Below are 18806 nucleotides of genomic sequence, written 5' to 3' on the forward strand. Positions count from 1 at the left end.
AGTCACAGAAAGATAGAAAATATAGTGAAGAAATCAAAAGGAAAACTAATAGTTGAAAGAAAAATGTTCAGTAGGACGTAGAAATCTGGAAACAATAAAGCTGAAAGAAACGGGGGTAGAAGTAAAGATGAAATCAGAAATGATGTTATTATCCTGTTACTTCTCCCCCCAAATTTTTGACTGTGCGTTAAGAGACATTCTTCCAGGGTGAAAGGAAAGCCAAACATATATGTTTGAAAATAGACAAGGTTACAGAGCTTTGACATCTTCTGACTTCTTACAAGTCCGGGCACAGCTGGGTTCGGCCGGCACATGACTGACAGACGGCTCTTTCCCGCCGGCCTGTTCCCGGCGGGGCCTGCTGTGGGTCAGTGCTTCTGCTCAGGCGCACGCGCAGTCAGCCCCTCCCAGCGTGCTCCCGGGCTCCCCAGGCACCTTGCTTTCAGTCTGCGCGCCTTCCGTCAGCAAGAACTCGCTGTGGACCAGACGTGACTCCAGGTGCAGGGACATAGCCGTGAATTACACCAGGTAAAGGTCCCGCGGAGGGCTTACCTTCTAGTAGGAGAGACAATCAACAAGATACATAAGTGAAGTATATATGTAGTGTGTTGGGTAGTAGTCGTTGGGGGGAGAAACAGTGGGAAGAGGGAACAGAAGTATGTGTATGTGGAGGGGAGGATTTGAAGTTTTAGGAAGTTGGCCAGGGAAGGCCTCTCTGAGATCACATTTCTAGTATCGTCCTTCTAGCCCTGGTCTTTGCCTGTCTGACTTTAGGGATGTTTTTCCAAGACTTCAGGGGAATCTGCTCAGCTCTGAAATCTGCGCCCTTCTTCCCTCCCAGCAGTCTCTTGTTCTGGGTCCCTGAAATGCTGACTGTCTCATCAGATCTACTTTAGCAGTCCTCTAAGGCTTATGGAGACCATAAAGCGTAGTTACCAGCACATAATTAAAGTTATTCCACTCTTCCTTAAGCAGCACATGTAGAAAAGTGTGAGATTTATATGGCACTCTGGAGTTCACAGACAGGGTTGCTTGTGCCCAGAGGTGGATGGACAGAGCTCCCTCCTCCTGGCTGAGCTGAAGGGTGAGGGGATCAGTATTTTCACATGCCTGTGACTCTTGCGCACCAGGCGCACAGGATAGGAAGTTTTTTCCACCTACCATTAAGGAAATTTACTTAAATTGTATCTAGATGTCTGATACCTGTCAACATATTTCCTCCCAGAACTTGTATCCTCATTTTTTCTCACCCTTGTCATGGTTTGAGGTAGACTTCTGTCTGTTCTTCCAGCTTACTTAGAACACTTGATGTAAATCTGAGCACCTCAAAATTTAGAAAGATAACAGTATAAATGTTTAAAAAGGAGAAGAAAAGAAAAGGGGAGAGGGTAAAAGAACCATCGTAGATGTCTTAGGAGGTAAGAATTAAACTTGAAATGTACTAATATTTAGATGATGCTGTCTGGTTCTGGATGTAGAAGGAGGCCATTGATAAAGTACACCTGTCAAGCCCCTTCCTCACCAGAATAGAAACTGGAACATTAGCCATTTCCAGGTGAATCTGAATTGTCGAAAACCTGCAACTGTAACCCTAATTATTCTTGGCTTAAGTAGTCCAGATTGAATGTTTACACTGACTGAAATTACTGAATATTTGCTAAATATTCACTTCACTTTATTGCTGAAAATATGTCTTGAGGAAATGGCATTAAAAGTTGTATCTTTTCTTTGTTAGTGAACAATCACTTCTTTCTAAAGATAGCGATGGAAAATCAACATTAATTGCTTCTAGAATGTGGTATCATTCAGAATGTGTAGACAAGTTGTGTTATCTAATATATTTTTAGACATAGCTCAAAATAATTGGGTAATTGAAAGTCTATACTTTGCCTTGTAAACAGACTTGAAAATTCAAGGCATATTAGCGTGTATGATACTGTACCACTTTTTGACTATGTGTACTGCTCAAGAATTCTAGCATTCCTCTTCCATTCAGAGAATATCTATTCTAACTCTTAAAGTGATATTTTTATTAACTAAATAGCATTTTTCAGGCAGTTTGTGTTCATTGTTGTAGAACTGGCCTTGCAGCTGTTACTCATCAGTGACTTTCCCTGTTCATTGTTTGGTGTTACCTTATAATTAATAGTTAATACAAGGGATGTATGTTGTAAAAGTTGACCACTAGAAATGCTTGTGCTTTCAGTGAATCATTCATTATAATTAGCTGGAATCAGGAACTTTGGGGAAATAATGGATTAGAGAATTATTTAAAATAAACTGGCTAAACATATGATATTTATGTAGATCACCAACATTTGCCCTTATTTTATATATATGTATATATACACACACATATACATACATAAGCTTAATCAGGTCCAGCATTATCCTGTGATTTTGACTCTTTCAGTTTTCTAGTAATCACATTGAATATAAGTAGTCTTACTCCAGAAATCTCAGTTTTTTAAAAAAATTAAAAATAGCCACCATGATTTTTTTTACAACTTTCTGAACCAATTTGTGAAAAATCCTTCAAAGAATTTGGCAGTAAAGGTGGCAACTCCCTTTTACTGAGCTAACTCTTCCCTTTAAAGATAAAAAAATTTTAAAACTAATTATTTTAGAACTCTCCTTTTTTTTAATTTATATCTTTTTTGGTAGGGGGAGTAATTAGGTTTGTTTGTTTGTTTATTATTATTATTTAATGGAGGTGCTGGGGATGGAACCCAGGACCTTATGCTGCATGCTAAGCACATACTCTGTACCACTGAGCTGTGCCCTCCCCTCTTAAACTAATTTTTTTAGAATGCTTTTGGATAAATAACTGAATAATATGAATTTGTATTTGTTCTTGAAATTTATAAATTATAAGTTAATTTGTGAGAGATTACTTTTATAGTTCATATAGCAGTGTCTCATGGCACTTAATGCTATGTCCCTAGTTAGAAAAGTAAGTTGAGACCAGTGGTACCTAAGACAGAAATTTTTTTTTTTTTTTTTTTTTTTTACTGTACATTAAGTATTGATCTCCCTTCCCATGGCTGGCTGTGCTTCACTTGTCCTCTGTTTCTCCTTCCCTCTGTCAGCTATCTGGGTCACTGCTCTCAAGGGCTCTCCTTGGGTCTTTATATATTGCCTCCTGACTCTCTCTCTGTCATCTGGTTTTGTGTCTGTGTGTGACTCTTTTCTTACAGTTTGTGTCTCCTGTGTCTTCCTGGCTTCTGTCTACCCCACCTAGAGATTCTTTGTCCTACAGCCTGTGGAATCACGTCTACCCCAGATCACAGTCTCTGCCTGCCCCTTCCTGACCTGTGTGGTTTGCCTGGATCCACTGCCCTTCACTTCTCTTTGACCAAACGTGTGATATGTGCCTCCCGTCTAACCCTCCCTGCCTACTCCGACTTGTCACAGACACACATCAAGTCACCAGCAGTAAATCTGTCTGCTGGCAAAAATACCCCCAAAACATACCCCTTAAGAGAAACGGCATTGCCTTCTAATAGTGATTCAGAACATCTAAAATATTCTTTGGTACTGAAATGAAAATTCAAAGTGAACGTTAGGCACTATAGACAGGTCAAATATTTTTTATTTTTAAAATCTTAAGATGTTCTAATTTGATTATCAGCACTTTAAAAGCAGGGTTTTTTAAATTTTTTATTTAATCGTAGTTCTTAAAACACAGTCCTTTAAAGGAAAATAGTTTTGTTTAATGAAAAATTTTGAGAGATAATTTGATAGATGACTTCAGCTTTTAGGTATTAACATTGATTTAACTGATATACAGTATCTAAATATTCTTTGAGAATAGGTACTAGTATTTCTGTTCATATTGTCTGTTATTATCCCCTTTAACCATACATATTTCACCCCAAGTATTCAATATGTTCTACCAATAATAATTAAATCATATAAGAGCTAGTTTATATAAGTTTTGAATCTCATGGCATAATCTTTGACAAAATTCAGTTGTATTACATAATTCCTTAATTTCTAAAATATTATAAAAGTTACTTATTGAAATATTTGGGCAGATAAACATAAACATCATTTTAAACTTTGTATAGCAAAGATCTTAATAAAAGAGACTTTTGTAACAGACCCTTTATTGAAATTTTCTAATAACCTTCTAAAATCAATATTGAATTCTTTTGTTTTTAGCTAATGTTTCAGATATTTTAAAAGAGCAGCATGAATTTTTTTTACTTTTATTTCATTTTAATAAATTACCTTCTAAGAAATTTAGGATCTCCTTTCCATTTTAATTTATGTGGCAAAATAGCCACACCTTTCCTGCTTAGTTTCTGGAAGGAAAGTAATTAAATTTAAAATAAGACATTGTCAATTTAAGGTCACAGATACAAATGATTAAATATAACCAGTATGTGGGAAAACTATGGAACTAGATGATATGTAGATTGAACTTTATAATGAAAAGTATAGTCCCCCATGACCATTGTAGCTTAGATTTTTACAACACTTCACTTTTCAAGGTATAATCCCTCGGCATTATTTGGTTTTGCTTTTCTTCAGAAAGAATATCAAGCATGTAAAATCAACATAGATGGCAAGCCTTACATTTTAGAAAATCCAAATTTCATTATTTTCACCAATTAATTAGTTGGTTGATTTAATTGTTTCCGCTCTAATTAGAGCCTAACTCCATGTCTTACTTCAGACTTGAGTTATTTTTTGTTCTCTTGAGATGAGAAACTAACTGTAAATATGTATTCCTTATTTCCACAAAGATTTACTGAGCACTTATTATGTACTGAGCATTCATCTAGACTCTAAAGATTGCTAGACAAGATTCTTGCCTCTCAAGGAACTCATTCTCCTAAGGAAAAAAATCTTCTGTCCGTTGCAGAATTCTCTTTGTTCCTAATCAGAGGATGACTACTGAAATTGGTGAGCTGGTGAAGGACTTCTGAACCCTTCAGGGCCCAAGAGTAACTCTTAGTTCACTGACACCCTCCTTTATTAAGTGGTACCCCACTGCTGTCTAAGAGTTAGTGCATCTTCTCAAAGTATCCACCTTCCTTCCCTATTATTATGAGACCCTGACTTTTTACTCTAGATAAATATTCCAAATGAATGTGTAACTTGTCACTTCAGACTCTCTAATGGTAGTAAGTCAGCATTTATGAAGAACTTTGGGTTTATCATGACTGTGAGAAAAGTGTATTCTTCCCAAATATGTGGAGAATTAATTCTATGATATGGCCAGATGAAGATCTACAATCACTCTGTCTTTAAAATGAGAATAATGCTAGTACCATTCATTGGGTCATGGTCAGAATTAAGTTGAACAATCCATACAGGACTGTCAAAACAGTACCTGGCATATAGTAGGACTCAATAATACAGATAGTCCTCGCTTTGCATGGCTCTAATATACACAAATTTCAGTTACCATAGTTTAGTTAAGTAACACCAGTCCCCCCAAAACAAGGTTCAAATGTCAGTTGCCACAATATACTAACTTTGAATAATTGCATTAGGTACAGATCTCAATGTAAATTACAGACGCACATCATGATCAGTGACCAATCCTGTCACTCCTTTCAAATCTGTCACTGACTGATCACTGCATATCTGTTATTCAGTTCCGACACAGATAGCACTATCTGTATTTACAAAAAGAAATGGCCTGGCCAACAGAGATGAAAGTACAGCAAAGACATGAAATGCTGGAAGTGAAACTGGAAAGCATTTATGACGAAAAAGATGAAGATGTCCCAGAGGAAGTGATGCTGGCAAAAAACAAAAAAACAAACAAAAACAAAACTTCACATCAAATGAACTCTCAGAGATGTTTCATGACATTGGAAGCGAAGGATAAAATGTTGGAAGCTGACCCACACTTAGGAGTATGACAGTTTGCCAAGGCATAGAAAAGGTTTGCTTGAACTGTGTCACAAGTTATATGACAAGAAGGCAGGCACTATTCAAACTGCTCTTAATAAGTTTTTTACAAAGAAATAAAGCATCTTAATTCTCAATGTTTCTAAAGTTTTAAAATGCAGTGTACTAAATACTATTCATTTTACTTTTTTTTTATTCCTCTACCCTATTCATTTTTAATGTTTTAACAAAAAAAAGGTCACAGCACAACCATAGGTTTTTTTTTCCATTGATTGTTATGATCACTTTGCCCGGTTTCAGTTTGTATGGTCATTTTTACAGTCTTACACTTCCATGCAAAGCAAGGACTTCCTGTTATTATTATTGTTGTTGTTGTTGTTGTTGTTATTATTATAAATTATTTTATCCAACAAATCAAGGGCTACAGTTTTCAAGAAATTGTTCTTTGCTTTTCAGTACTCGAGAATTAAAAACTTTGTCATTTCTCTCCTGTTTTCTAGATTATCTGAGTCCTGATTCTAGTCATGTCTTGTCGTAGGATTACTCTCAGAGCCTCTCAGTGCATCTTCTACAGAAGTCCAGCCTTTCAGCTCCTCAGTTTTCCTGTTCTTCAGCGTTCTCCCTGTTTCTTCACTCTTCTAATGTACATACGTCCCACGCTGACCTTTTCCCTTTCATTCTTCTTCCTGCTACTGTCCTATTCTCCCATATTCTCCCTGAAATCCTATCAGTTCTTTAATACATTGTCTTCCTTTCAAAATGACACCTGCCCTAGAACATATCCTTATGAGAAACTTCCATAAATTCATTGGTTTCTTATGTTTCATCTACATTTCTGTCAGTCATAAAAGACAGGTGTCTTTCTTGAATTTAAATTATTACAAGAAATTCTGCCACTCTCTTTGGCTTACTTCAGTTCATAGTTTCTTACAGAGATTCTAGGGACAATCACAGAGACCTCATACTTACGATGGCAATACCAAGGCACCAAAATCAATTAATTTGGAATCTCTTTAACAAAAAATAATTCTCACAGCTCCTGAAAGAGTTATATCCTGTAAACAGAAATTCTACTCTACTTCTCATTTACTTCTCTGAGCCCATGGCACATCCTGAATTACTGGTTTCATTGGTCATAAGCTGTCATTTCTATTAGGTGCATTTTTACCGTGCAGTGTAATAGAAAATTTTTTCATTAAACAAGTTGTGTTTCTCCTGCTTTAAAGTGTAAGCAGAGTCCACATTTGAATGCAGAAGACAGTGACTGTACCCTGACTAGCGTAATCAATGCAAGAAGATCCTTAAAGCTTTTCTTCTGTAACAAGGGCAAACTCAGCTAAAAAGTTTGTTTAAATCCTGCTTGGCATAACAAGAACCTTTAAACTTTATCTACTTGTGCCTATCTTTGAATATACCTGACTCATCACCATAATGCCGTTCAACTCAGCCCTGCTCAGCTCAACTGCTCTTCCTGCCTCATACAGATATTTTAAATTCTTTAAGGCTTCCAGCGAAGGCTGTAGAGTTTTTGGACTTAATATTATTTTACAGCACAGGAAGTTCATAGCTCCTGAATAACGCGGATCTGTAAAATAAAATGGGAAGATTTTTCTCTGTGTAGTCTCTGACTATGCAGTTATGTCATATTTGTGTCATGAGCTGTCATTTTTAAGCAACAATTATATCACAGCAGAGTCATTTTTACAATAACAAAAGAATAACAGTGAAATGAAGTAGCAACCAAAAAAAAAGTCCTTCATAATCTTAATCTTAAATTAAGAAGATCAAGAAAATTCTGTGTTGGCAGCACACTACATTCTGGTTTTTCTCTATGTATTTTTTAAGAGTAAAAGCTTCTCGTATTACTGTTTTCACAAATAGCTGTCCTTTCGCCTTTGTTCTTTTCCTCTGTTATCTCCTATGCAGAACAGTGCCGTCAGCTATTTTATGAATTTATCTCCTAGACCAATAAGTGATTCTTTTCAATGACTACATCGATGTGATTAACTTCTTCCATGTTATTACACCTTTAACGTCGTGTCCTTTGCCTACACCTATCAGTTTTTCCTAACTGCCTAACTTACCTTCAGTGCCTCACTTTGTTCTAGTTTTTCTACTTAAAAATCCACCCAAAGGATTGGCTGTTTCAGCATTTCTGTGTATTTTGAGGTAGCTTCGGTGAACTAAATTGGTGTGATGTGTGTTGTTAACTCTCTCAAGGTGAGGCGGGAGGCGTCTTTCCTGACTGCCCGGCTGGCACGTTTCTCCCAGGTCCCTGACTTTCCTTCCTAGACCCAGAGACGGACTTCCCAGTGACTTTGCCTTTTGTCTTGCTCCTTGACTGATGTGGTTCTTGGGGACCTATACTTGCCCTTCTGGTGACAGTGCTTTTACACCCTGATGCCTGGTCAGTGCTCAGTTACCAGCATACCTGCAGAGTGGGAAAAACTATAAAATTAGCACCAGCTAGTCTGCTTTTGCCCTCTTTGTCTGACTTACACATTATTCTTAGCTCTCCTGGTCTGCTCTGTTGATTTAATTACATTCAAAAAGCATTTTTTTGAGCCTCTGCTATAGAAATGGAACTTCTCACATATTCTTGAACAAAACCCTGTCTGCTCTCCGGAGCATGAACAACAGCTTTGGGAAAGATGCATTTGGAGAGAGAAGGAAGCAAAGAACACCTTCCTAGTTAATGAGATAACTGATCAACAGGGTGATGTAAGTCAAAACCAGATTTCCTTCACATCCAGGTGTTTTTATGCACTTACCATCCTCAGAGCTCTGTGGATAGCTTCTATGTTATGACATTGTTCAGCACATAAGTACAAAATAAATGGAATCCGTGATATCCATTGGGGAGGTTCCATATCTCCTAGGTGGGAGCTAAGACATGTTTAAAGCAGCCAGTATATCTCAGTGGAAAGGCACCAAGTTCAGAGTGGAGTGAGATCACTGTGGTCCTGAATGTATGAGCAAAGTTTTTCAAAGAGATGAAGCATGAACTAAGACCTACATGGATGCTTATTATTAACTTTGCCTCCACTGTTTTCTGCTTCTTACCATTGGTGATCTTGGCAGATGGTCAGTTGGTTTTGCCATCTTAGAATAGAGGATACTTAAGAAGAGCTTACTAACACAAATCCTGCTTTGGGGATTTCTGCTTAAAACTTAACTTTCTCTTAATTCCAAAAATCCTAATAATAGAAAACTGTTAACTTCTCTTTGGGCAAGTGTAGCTGCCCTGCTCTCCAGACAGTTTCTCTTTGCCTCCATTTAGATTATAAATACATGGGGCCTGTGACCATGTGTTTCTTATCCTTACTTTATAATTCCCTGTGGATAAGACTGGCCTGATTCTTACATTGTAATCTAATCACTTACTAAGAGGTCTCTGTGTTTGTTGAAGGTGATGGATTAGCCTCTCAAGTGCCCCGGCCCAAACAGCGCTGGCTGTCTTGGGCATCCTGAGACCTGCCTCCCCTCATCTCTATTTCTGTTCTAGCGAAATATGCTCCTGCTTTTTTTCCCTGATCACCCCATTTCTTCAGCACATTAAATATACTTTTAAGCAGATGTCAAGACTTCTCTTAAGGATATGGGTTCTTATTCGTGACAGCACATATGCATAAACCAGGAGATAGGCACAGTGGCAATGAGATCTGAGCAAGTTCAGAGAAAACCTTAATTGAGAGTACCCAAGTTAACTTTAAAAGCCATCAAGTTGATATAGCCTTACTTTTAAATTTAGTAAATGTTTTTAGCTACTATGTTTTAACTCAGTTAATATAATGAAGCTTTCCTCAAATTAGATTGGATACACTTTTTTCAGTTCACTAAAACATTTTTATTCAACCACTGTTTTTTAATAATTAATGAACCATTTCTCTGTGGTTCTTTTGCAAATGGACTGGTTTCAATATGTGGGCCTTAATTTATATAGTTGTTCTCTTTTATTCCTCTTTGTGATCCCCTTTTCATTGTGTTTAGCAGACACTGGTTGCTTTGTAATTTTGAAAAAATAGCATGTACGTATACTTGGAAAAAATAAGTATCAGTGAAATTTTATATATTGCAAACTGTTTTTCATAGACTGTCTTCCTGAAACCTAAGCCAGGGCAAATACGGAAGTGTTGTCACCATCAGTGCTGCAGAGATGGATTTGTGTGACTTCCCACTCTGTGCCAGGTATAGTTGCAGGTGCTGAGAATCTAGTAATGACTCAGACAGACAAGGACCTTGATCTTCACCAGCATGCATTCTAGCCAGGATTGCAGTGGATACGCAGGCATAAAACAATCCAGTATACAGCCTGTAGAGATGGCAGTTGATTTCTTGATTCTTTTTCCCACTACCAGCGCTTTAAGGCTGCCTCAACAACCTCGTTACCTGGAGTGTTGAGTTGAATTTAGTCTCATAGTACTACTACCCCCATCTACATAAGGGCCTTGTTCTAGTATAGGAGAGAAAGGATGGAGACACACCTGGTAGGGTCAGGTTTCTCATTGTTAAACTGGAACTAACTGTGCCTTACTCCCAGAATGGTACAGGTGAGGATTCATTCACTCATTCAGCAAATGTTTACTGAGCAGCGTATCACTCAGGGTTCTGTTATGTTCCAGGCTTTGTAACACCTACATGCATGCCCTTACGTACCTGGTTAGAAAGACAGAAACATAAAATAAATTATTACTGATAAATGTTACAGGAAAAACATATATCAAGTACAAGGGGTGGACCACAGAAGCAGTAACTAACTCCACCTGGGGGAAGGCCTCACCATAAAGTGTCCTCTAAACTGCGACTTAAAGGTGACTGGAATTTCAGCACACTTCTTTATTCAGGAAATGTCTCCTGAGCCAAGCACAGTTGTTGGCACTGTAGACACAGCAGTGAACTAAACAAAGCACCTGCTCTCCTGGCAGTGGCAAAACAGACAATAAACAGATAAAAATTTTTATGTTAGGTGGTGATACCTGCTAATATCAAAAAATAAAGTAGGTTAATAAAAGGAACAGAGAGTGACAAGGGTGGTCAGGGAAGGCCTCTCTATTGAGATGACAGGAACAGAATCTGAATGATTTGAGAGGATGAGACCAACAAGCAGGGGAAGCCATTTCTGATAGAAGGAGCAACATGGAGAAAATTGTAATAGCCATGAAAAGCGTGGCATCTTTAGTGCAAAGTGAAGTATTGTCACGGAGCATGTGGTAAGATGGCTTGCAGGGTTTGGGAGAGTGTGGTAGATGAGGCTGGGAAAGGAAGAGAGAGGGGCCAGATGGCAAAAACCATGGTGTTCCCCACTCAGGAATTTGAATGCCCACCTTGTTGACTGGGGAAAAAGGGGCTAAGATTTTGAGAAGAAAAAAAATTAAGAGGAAAAGGACATGGTTAGATTTTTGTTTCGTTTGGTTGAGTTAGGTGAGGTTTGGTTTGGTTTGGGGAAAATTACCTCTAGCAGATGTATGAAAATGAATTTGGAAGGAGAAGCAGAAGAAGCCAATGGTAAGGTTATTCTCATGCAAGTGAGAAATTATGGCCTAATTTAGAACAGTTAAGATGAGGCTGTAGAGGAAGTGGTAGAGCTCAGCTGGTTTAGGAGACCCACTATGTAAGATTTGATGCCCTCCGGAGTATGGGAAAGGTCAAGAACAATTCCTGGATTTCAGTTTGGGTGACTGAGTGGGTGATAATGCCGTTAACCAGCTCAGGGAGCCCCAGAGGAGAGGCAGGTTTAGAATTGCACATAATGAATTTGATTTGTGGCAATGGGAAATACAGACTGGAAATGTACAGAGAAGTCAGGGCTGAAATACTGATTTGGCTGTTACCAGCATTTCAAGGAAATTTAAAACAGGAGCAAAAAGAAAAGTCAGCATTATCAGATACTGCAGAGAAGTTTAATAGGATGAAGATTTTTAAAAGGCCACCAGATTGGACAACTGGAAGGTCACTGATGACTTCATCAAGACCAATTCCAGTAGATGTGGGTAGGGTAAATCTCACCAGGGTTGAGTTGGAGTGTGAAGAGTAAGAGGCTGGGATTGTCCAGCCAAGATCACCGTCTCCTCTTTTCCAAAGCTCCTCCTTGGAAGCTTTGAACCTGAAGTCTAATCTTCTCTTCTTCCTCCTTTCTTGACTTTCTCCACCCAGGGCCTAGGACTGGCTGCCTGAGCTAAGGACATGATGGGGGAACAAATACTCTAAGATCCTTGGGTCTCTGGTGGGACAGGAGCCAGGGGTAGGGAGCCTGATGTTGGAATCAAGTGTTGCAAGGAGCGTCCTCAATGAGGAACAGTAGGTTAGGCCCATCCAGAGACCTGTCTCCAGAGGGGAGAAAGATGAAACAGATATCGGTCTTTGTTTTATGTGGAAACTCTGAGCCAGGAAGCTGAAGTAGGATGGTGGGTAACAAAGGACTTGAAGGATTGGTGGGGGAAACAGAATTAATCAGAAAACTTGGCTCCAGTGAGAAAGTGGAATCTGGCAAGGTGTAGGGGTGAGGGTAGAATCTGACAGTAAACTGATGTTAACTAGAAATTCAGGTGGGGCGGCTTAGGTTTCCTAGGGCACAGGGACTGAAGATGTGCAGTGGAGTACTGTTGCCAGTACTTGTGACCGTAAAGATAGCAGTAAGGGGAGAGTTAATGAATTGAGGGGTGGCATAAAAATGCTGCTTGGCATTAAAAAAAACAACAAACAAGAAAAAACTGGCATAAAGATATTTAACAAATATCTATGAAGCCAAATGTGATCATTCAGATTATGTGGAGGATAGAGATTAGATACCACTGTTCTGAAGGGCTGAAAGTAAATGCCTGGGTTGCCTTCAGGGAGAGGATGGAGGCAGGGACTAAGAGATCCCAGACAGCTTGAAGGTACAAAGCCCAGAAGGGAGATTTACACCTTGGAGGGAGTTGGAAGCAAGGTTCAGGGTAGGAGACCTCCTCCCTTAACCCTGGGGACCCAAGGAGTTACCAGTAGGGTCCTACCAGATTTCCCCACCACCGCAGCTTTGGCGCGTTTCTCCCCCCTGCACCGCCATCTCCGCCCTCTGGGGGGCGGGGCTCGAGGGCGAGGCTGGTGGCTGTTCTGATGCCTCGAGAACAATCAGTTCCTACCAGACTCCCTGCCCGGGAGCGGTCTTACCCCATGGCCGGACACAGGCCCGCAAACTTACCCCTGCCAGGCGGTGGTGGGGGCGGGCCCAGAGGGCCCGTACCAGTGCGGGTTGACACTCAGATCTGGCTGAGAGCCCAGGAGGCCCCCGGCAGGCTGATGGCCCTGCCCAGGGTCGGGCCGAGAATCTATCCAGGCCCTGAGGTGTGGGGGTTGCCCCCAGTTCCCCCGGCGTACGAATTCCAGGGCGGGATGGTACGAGCCCATCCCGTACCTTGCGGGCCCCGGGTCGGAGCTGGCGAGGCGGGGACCTGGTTCCCAGACCCCTCCGAGGGCACCTTCCCCGGGCCCTGCATCGTCGTGCGGTGCATCCCAAGGCTGGCGCTGCCAGAGGATGTCTCAGCCGTGAAGAAAGAGGTGGAGCAGCTGGCCAAGGATCTGAGGCAGAAGAGGATGACCCTAGGGTACTCGCAGGCCGACGTGGGGTTCGCCTTGGGGGTTCTCTTTGGAAAGGTGCTTAGCCAGACGACCATCTGCCGCTTCGAATCCCAGCAGCTGAGCCTTGCCAACATGTGGAAGCTGCGACCGCTCCTGAAAATGTGGCTGGAGCAAGTGGACGCCGAGAACCTTCTGGGCTTATGCAAAATGAAGATGATCCTGCAGCAGGCTCGGAAGCAGAGACAAGCAAGCAGGGAGAGGCGCATCGGAAACAACCTGGAGAAACTCTTCCTGCAGTGCCCGAAGCCCACACCCCAGCAGATCTGCCACATCGCTGAGCAGCTCCGGCTGCAGAAGGACCTGGTCCGAGTTTGGTTCTATAACCGGAGCAAGATGGGCGGTTGGCCAAGCAATGATTTCTCCCCACTGGAGGAGGTGGAGGCAGCCGGGCCTCCTTTCCCAGGGGGACCGGTGTGCTTTCCCCTGACATCGGGATTCCATTTTGGTTCCCCCCACTATGCGGGACCCTACATTACACCTTTGTACTCCCCTGCCCCTTTCCCTGCAGGAGGAGCCATCCTCTCTGAGAGACCCCGGCCACCGCCCTGAACCTCCCCAGGCTTTCCAGCTGAAGGGCCTGCCTCTCTGGGGAGGGCCAAGCTGGGGAAACCGGTCCCTGGGGCTCATTTCAGGGCTTTTAGCGTTAAGTTCTCCATTCTCTGTCTAAAGAAGTTAAGCATACAGACGGAAGGGAGAGGGGAGTTGTTCAGGAAAATTTGGGGTTGGAAGTTGAAGTTTGTTGCTGCTTTGTGTTTTTCCCTTTGTTTCTCCTTAGCATTGGCTTTAAGGTACATTATAATACATAGATGGTTTTGGATATTTTGTTTCTGTTGTTTTTATTAATAGAAAATTAATTGTGTCTGTTATTCCTGTGATTATCTATAAACATAGGGGGTTTTTTTCTTACGAACACAGTACTGAGTGAAAAACTCAAGCCACAGAAGACTATTTCAGTATATCATTTCTGTCACAACCAAGCAGAACTTTGTGTAAACACAAGCAGAGTCTAGGATAATCATTGCCTCCAGGGGAAGGTTGGAGGATGGGGTAGGAAAAGAGTACACAGAGCCTACCCAGAGTCCCTGCTGAAACACAGAAATTTGCTTGTTCTCCCCAGTTTCTTGAAAGATGTGTTTTTTTCCTAATTCACTTTGTCATTTAGAGTACCCCAGCTTTAGTGGGTAGGGGTCTCACCTTATGCAGTTTCACAAGTTTATCTTCTGTCCCTCCAGTCACTGCGTTTTAAATCCCTTTGCTCCTGCGATTGGGAAACTACAGCAGTGGCTCAGCCCAGCTCCAGCTTACTTCTCTGGTTTTCAGCTCCGTTTGGTTTATTCCCTGGAAATTTCCCTTACTTTCTTTGAGCTCAGGTATGCTTTTCAGAGGATATTTGTGATAGTTGCTCCAACACTCCCTTGTGGCTTTTGCAGTGGTACATCTTAAGTCACTTTTCCAATCTCTTCTGTGAAATTGGTCTTTTCCAGTTTTCTCCTTCTTCATTGGTCAGTTTGGGTCGTAATATACTAACTAACTGGAACTCATTAATCCCTCTGTGTTTTCATATCTGCTGTCATGTAATATTTATGGTTTTTAATTCTGTCATCTATATTATATCTGCGTTTATGTATCCTTTTTGCTTACTAATCTTGTCAATTTTTTCTCTTTTTTCCTTAGTCTTAGACAAAGAATTTATCTTTGTAAGTATTTATCTTTGTAGATATTTTCAAAGAACAAGCTTTTTTTTATCTTTATCCTATTTCACTACTGTTTTTGTTAACTAATTAATTTTGGCTTTTATTTTTATTAATTGCTTTTGTCTAGTTTCTTCTGTTTTCTTCTAATGCATGTTTTTCCCTCTTGTCAGTGTCTGAAGATAGAGCACTGAAGATACATGTAGGTTAGTGAAAACAAGCCAGACTTTAGAGTTGCTCCGCTTTAAATTCAGTAAGTGACTAATGATTTACTCTTGGACTGTCCCACTGAAAGTCATACAGCACCAACCCCAGTCTCCCTTTAGACAACCCTTCTGAAAAGCCTTGGAAGGGAGATGTTGCTGCAGAGGGTCAGGCAGTGTTTAATGCCAGGATGAACAACTGTGATTGTGCTGCGAACATTCACCTCCTAAAAGCTGTGAAGAGTCTCGCCTCAGGCTGCTGCTTGAATTCTGCAGCTCCTGCAGATTTGGAGGAATCATAACTGGCTCTCCATCTCGAGGACCCAGTCTCTGCACCTGCACGGCTGCCCCTCTGCTTAGACGAGTACTGTTGTCTGTCACTCAGCAGCCTTCACATAATTTAAAATGAGATTGTTTTATAACTGGCCCTCTTGACTGTGAAAAGAGAAAAAAACCTTTATTTAAAGCGTTTCAGATTATTCAAAGATTTAAGATGAAGTGAGTAAAAAAGGTTAATTATTGGATCCCTCAAAACTGAAAGGGAACTACTTTTAGAGTTGGGAGAAAACCAAGAGTGTGATGTCAGTGGTGAACAGTGTCCAATATACAGAGATCAAATTTATTTTTGATTATTTTAAGTATTATTTAATATTTTGTTATTATAGTAATAAGACAGTTTATTATAATACATACATTATATAAAATCATAAAAGTAAAATTAATACTAAATGAAAACAATTATGTTAAATAAATATTACTATTTAACATAAGAAATTGAGTAAGATACATCACTTCACCAACAACAATATGGGTACCCTTAGTGAGAAAATTTCAGTGGAATAGTAAAGGCAGATAGCAAAAACTAGTGCAAAATCTTTATATTTGCAAGATTTCCCCCAACCTCAATTAAAAACATTAAAAATAAATTCCAAAAAGATTTTTAAAAAACCCGATAAGCATAAATTCCAACCACTGGCTCAATAGGGTCTTTGCCATCATTTTAAAAACATTTCTTTAGCAAATGTTTTCTTTATCTTTTATTTCCTTTAGACAAGGCAAGTATTCTTTTTTCCTTTTGAAAAAACATTTGTAGAATTTAATAATTATGAAGCTTTAACAAACTAGAAATAGAAGGAAACTTTTAAAACCTGATAAATAATACCTACAAAAACCAACAGCAAACCTCATTCTTAATCGTGAAATATTAGATGTGTTCCTTTTATTTGTTTTTTTGGGGGGGGTTTAACTTTATGTATTTATTTTACAATGTCATATTTTTTTAATTGAAGTATAGTTGATGAACAATGTTATATGTTAAAGGTATACAATATAATGATTCACAATTTTTAAAGGTTATACTCCTTTACTCCAGTATTATAAAATATTGGCTATATTCCCCATGTTGTATAATACATCCTTGTAGCTTGTTTTATGCTTGATAATTGTATGTACCTCTTAATCCTCCGCTTCCATCTTGCCCCTCCCTCTTTCCTTTCTCCACTGGTAACCACTAGTTCCTTCTCTACATCTGTGAGTCTGTTTCTTTTCTGTTATATTCACTAGTTTGTTGTATTTTGTTAGATTCCACATGTAAGTGATATCTTACAGTATTTGTCTTTCTCTGTTTGACTCATTTCACCTCGCATAATGCCCTCCAAGTCCATCCATGCTATACACCAGAAACTAATACATTTTAAATCAATTGTACTTCAATTAAAAAGCAAACAAACAACCCATTTAAAATATGGGCAGAAGAACTGAACAGACATTTTTCCAAAATAGGAAATACAGATGGCCCCAAGGAATGTGAAAAGTTTCTCAACATCACTAATATCAGAGAAATGCAAATCAAAATCACGAGATATATCCAATGCAACTCCTGTCAAAATACAACACTTTTCACAGAACTAGAACACCAAGGCACATAATGATCAAATTGACAAAAATTAAGGATAGGGAGAAAATACTGAAATCAGTAAGAGAAAAGCAATGAATAGCATACAAGGGAACTCCCATTAGGTTGTCAGCTGATTTTTCAGCAGGAACTCCAAAAGCTGGAAGGGAGTGGCAAGATATATTTAAAGTTATGAAAGGAAAAGACTTACAGCCAAGAATACTCTTTCCAGCAAGGCTCTTGTTCAGACTTGATGGAGAAATCAGAAGCTTCACAGATAAACAAAAGCTAAAAGAATTCAGCGCCACCAAACCAGCTTTACAACGAATGTTAAAGGAACCTCTCTAGTCATCAAACCACAAGAAAAGAAAACAAAAAGAAGAGAAGACCTACAAAAGACTGCTTTGGCAGTTCATGTAAATTTTGGAATTGTCTGTTCTAGTCAAGGCAAACATTCTTACCCTGAAGATGCTGAGCCCTTTAACACATAAGCAGAACATATGTACATTTTCTTTGTACATATGTACATTTTCTTTGAAGACGATGATGATAACCTTCATTACGTTTTCAAAGGGGACCATGACTCTCTAGATCTACGATTTTAGAATTTTAGAAACAGCTTCCCATTGGCCATCTTATTTTCAAGAGTTTTCCCTTGATACAGTGCCTGTCTAACAGGCAGTTTGTGGTTCTCTTTGAGTCTGTGTTTTCTACATATGTCTAGCTTGGGATAGTATAAAGGCCCTGAATCCCTCCTTCTATCAGTCTTTCAAATTCGAACTAAGTACTGTATTAATTATTGCCTTTCTTGTACTTATGCTTTTATCAGTCCTTGGCACTTTAATTAGATTCCTATCATAAAGAACAATTTCTTTTCCTAGAAGTTTTCCCATCTCTTGTCTAAGAAAACTTGAGTATTAAACTGTCCTTATTTCAAAACATTATCTTGCTCTTAAAATAGCATCTATTTTCTGTAATTTCATGTTTAATATATATATACTATACATCATTGTTTATTATACTAAAACTATGCCATAAGGATTTCTTTTTCAGAATAGCCGCTTTTGTTTTTGACTTTCTTCTGTAAACAGTCTTGCTTACTAAACAGTACTGGTTTCCTTGGCAGAATCTATTTTTGATTAATTCTTTTTAGAGTACAAAATTACATTACCTATGTGGAATAATGTTTTTACAATGTAAACTACAATGCCATTCCAATAAAATCCTAGTGGAATATGGGAGTGTTCCTTGACAAAGGGATTCTAAACTGAAAGAATAAAGCTTTGGGAAATAAGGAAAATTTCAAGATAAAGAGATAGGGAGGCCTTGTCCTACCAGATGTTACGAAACTACAATAATTTGAAGACAGCATCGTGGTCGTAATGAACAAAATAACAGAAACAAGTGTTTGGCTCATGAGCATGTGAATTGGCACAATCTTCATGAAAGGCTACTATGTGATTCACATGGGAAGTTTTTAAAATGTGTTTTCCATTTGGCTCATCATTTCATCTTTTAAGAATGTTTATAAGG

General features: G+C 39.3%; 2 protein-coding genes and 1 long non-coding RNA gene across 8 annotated transcripts in view; 2 read left to right on the top strand and 1 right to left on the bottom strand.

Annotated features, from left to right (window-relative positions):
* The window catches only part of ARB2A (ARB2 cotranscriptional regulator A), a 366466-nt gene that overhangs the window by 247734 nt on the left and 99926 nt on the right, over positions 1-18806 (top strand). The window lies entirely within an intron of this gene.
* LOC140695627 (uncharacterized) lies at positions 7134-12947 on the bottom strand. Of its 2 annotated transcripts, XR_012071324.1 has the most exons (4): positions 12861-12947; positions 10649-10786; positions 10353-10524; positions 7134-7453 (listed from the first exon to the last, which is right to left on the bottom strand). It is a non-coding gene; the product is annotated as an uncharacterized lncRNA (long non-coding RNA). The 2 variants fall into 2 exon arrangements; XR_012071323.1 differs by lacking the exon at positions 7134-7453 and having other exon boundaries at positions 9699-10524.
* POU5F2 (POU domain class 5, transcription factor 2) lies at positions 12971-14302 on the top strand. Its single transcript, XM_072958396.1, has one exon. It carries the CDS (start codon positions 13021-13023, stop codon positions 14032-14034), a length of 1014 nt encoding a protein of 337 aa, XP_072814497.1. The 5' UTR covers positions 12971-13020; the 3' UTR covers positions 14035-14302.

The sequence above is a fragment of the Vicugna pacos genome, chromosome 3 (genome assembly GCF_048564905.1).
Source record: "Vicugna pacos chromosome 3, VicPac4, whole genome shotgun sequence".
Classification (NCBI taxonomy): Eukaryota; Metazoa; Chordata; class Mammalia; order Artiodactyla; family Camelidae; genus Vicugna; species Vicugna pacos.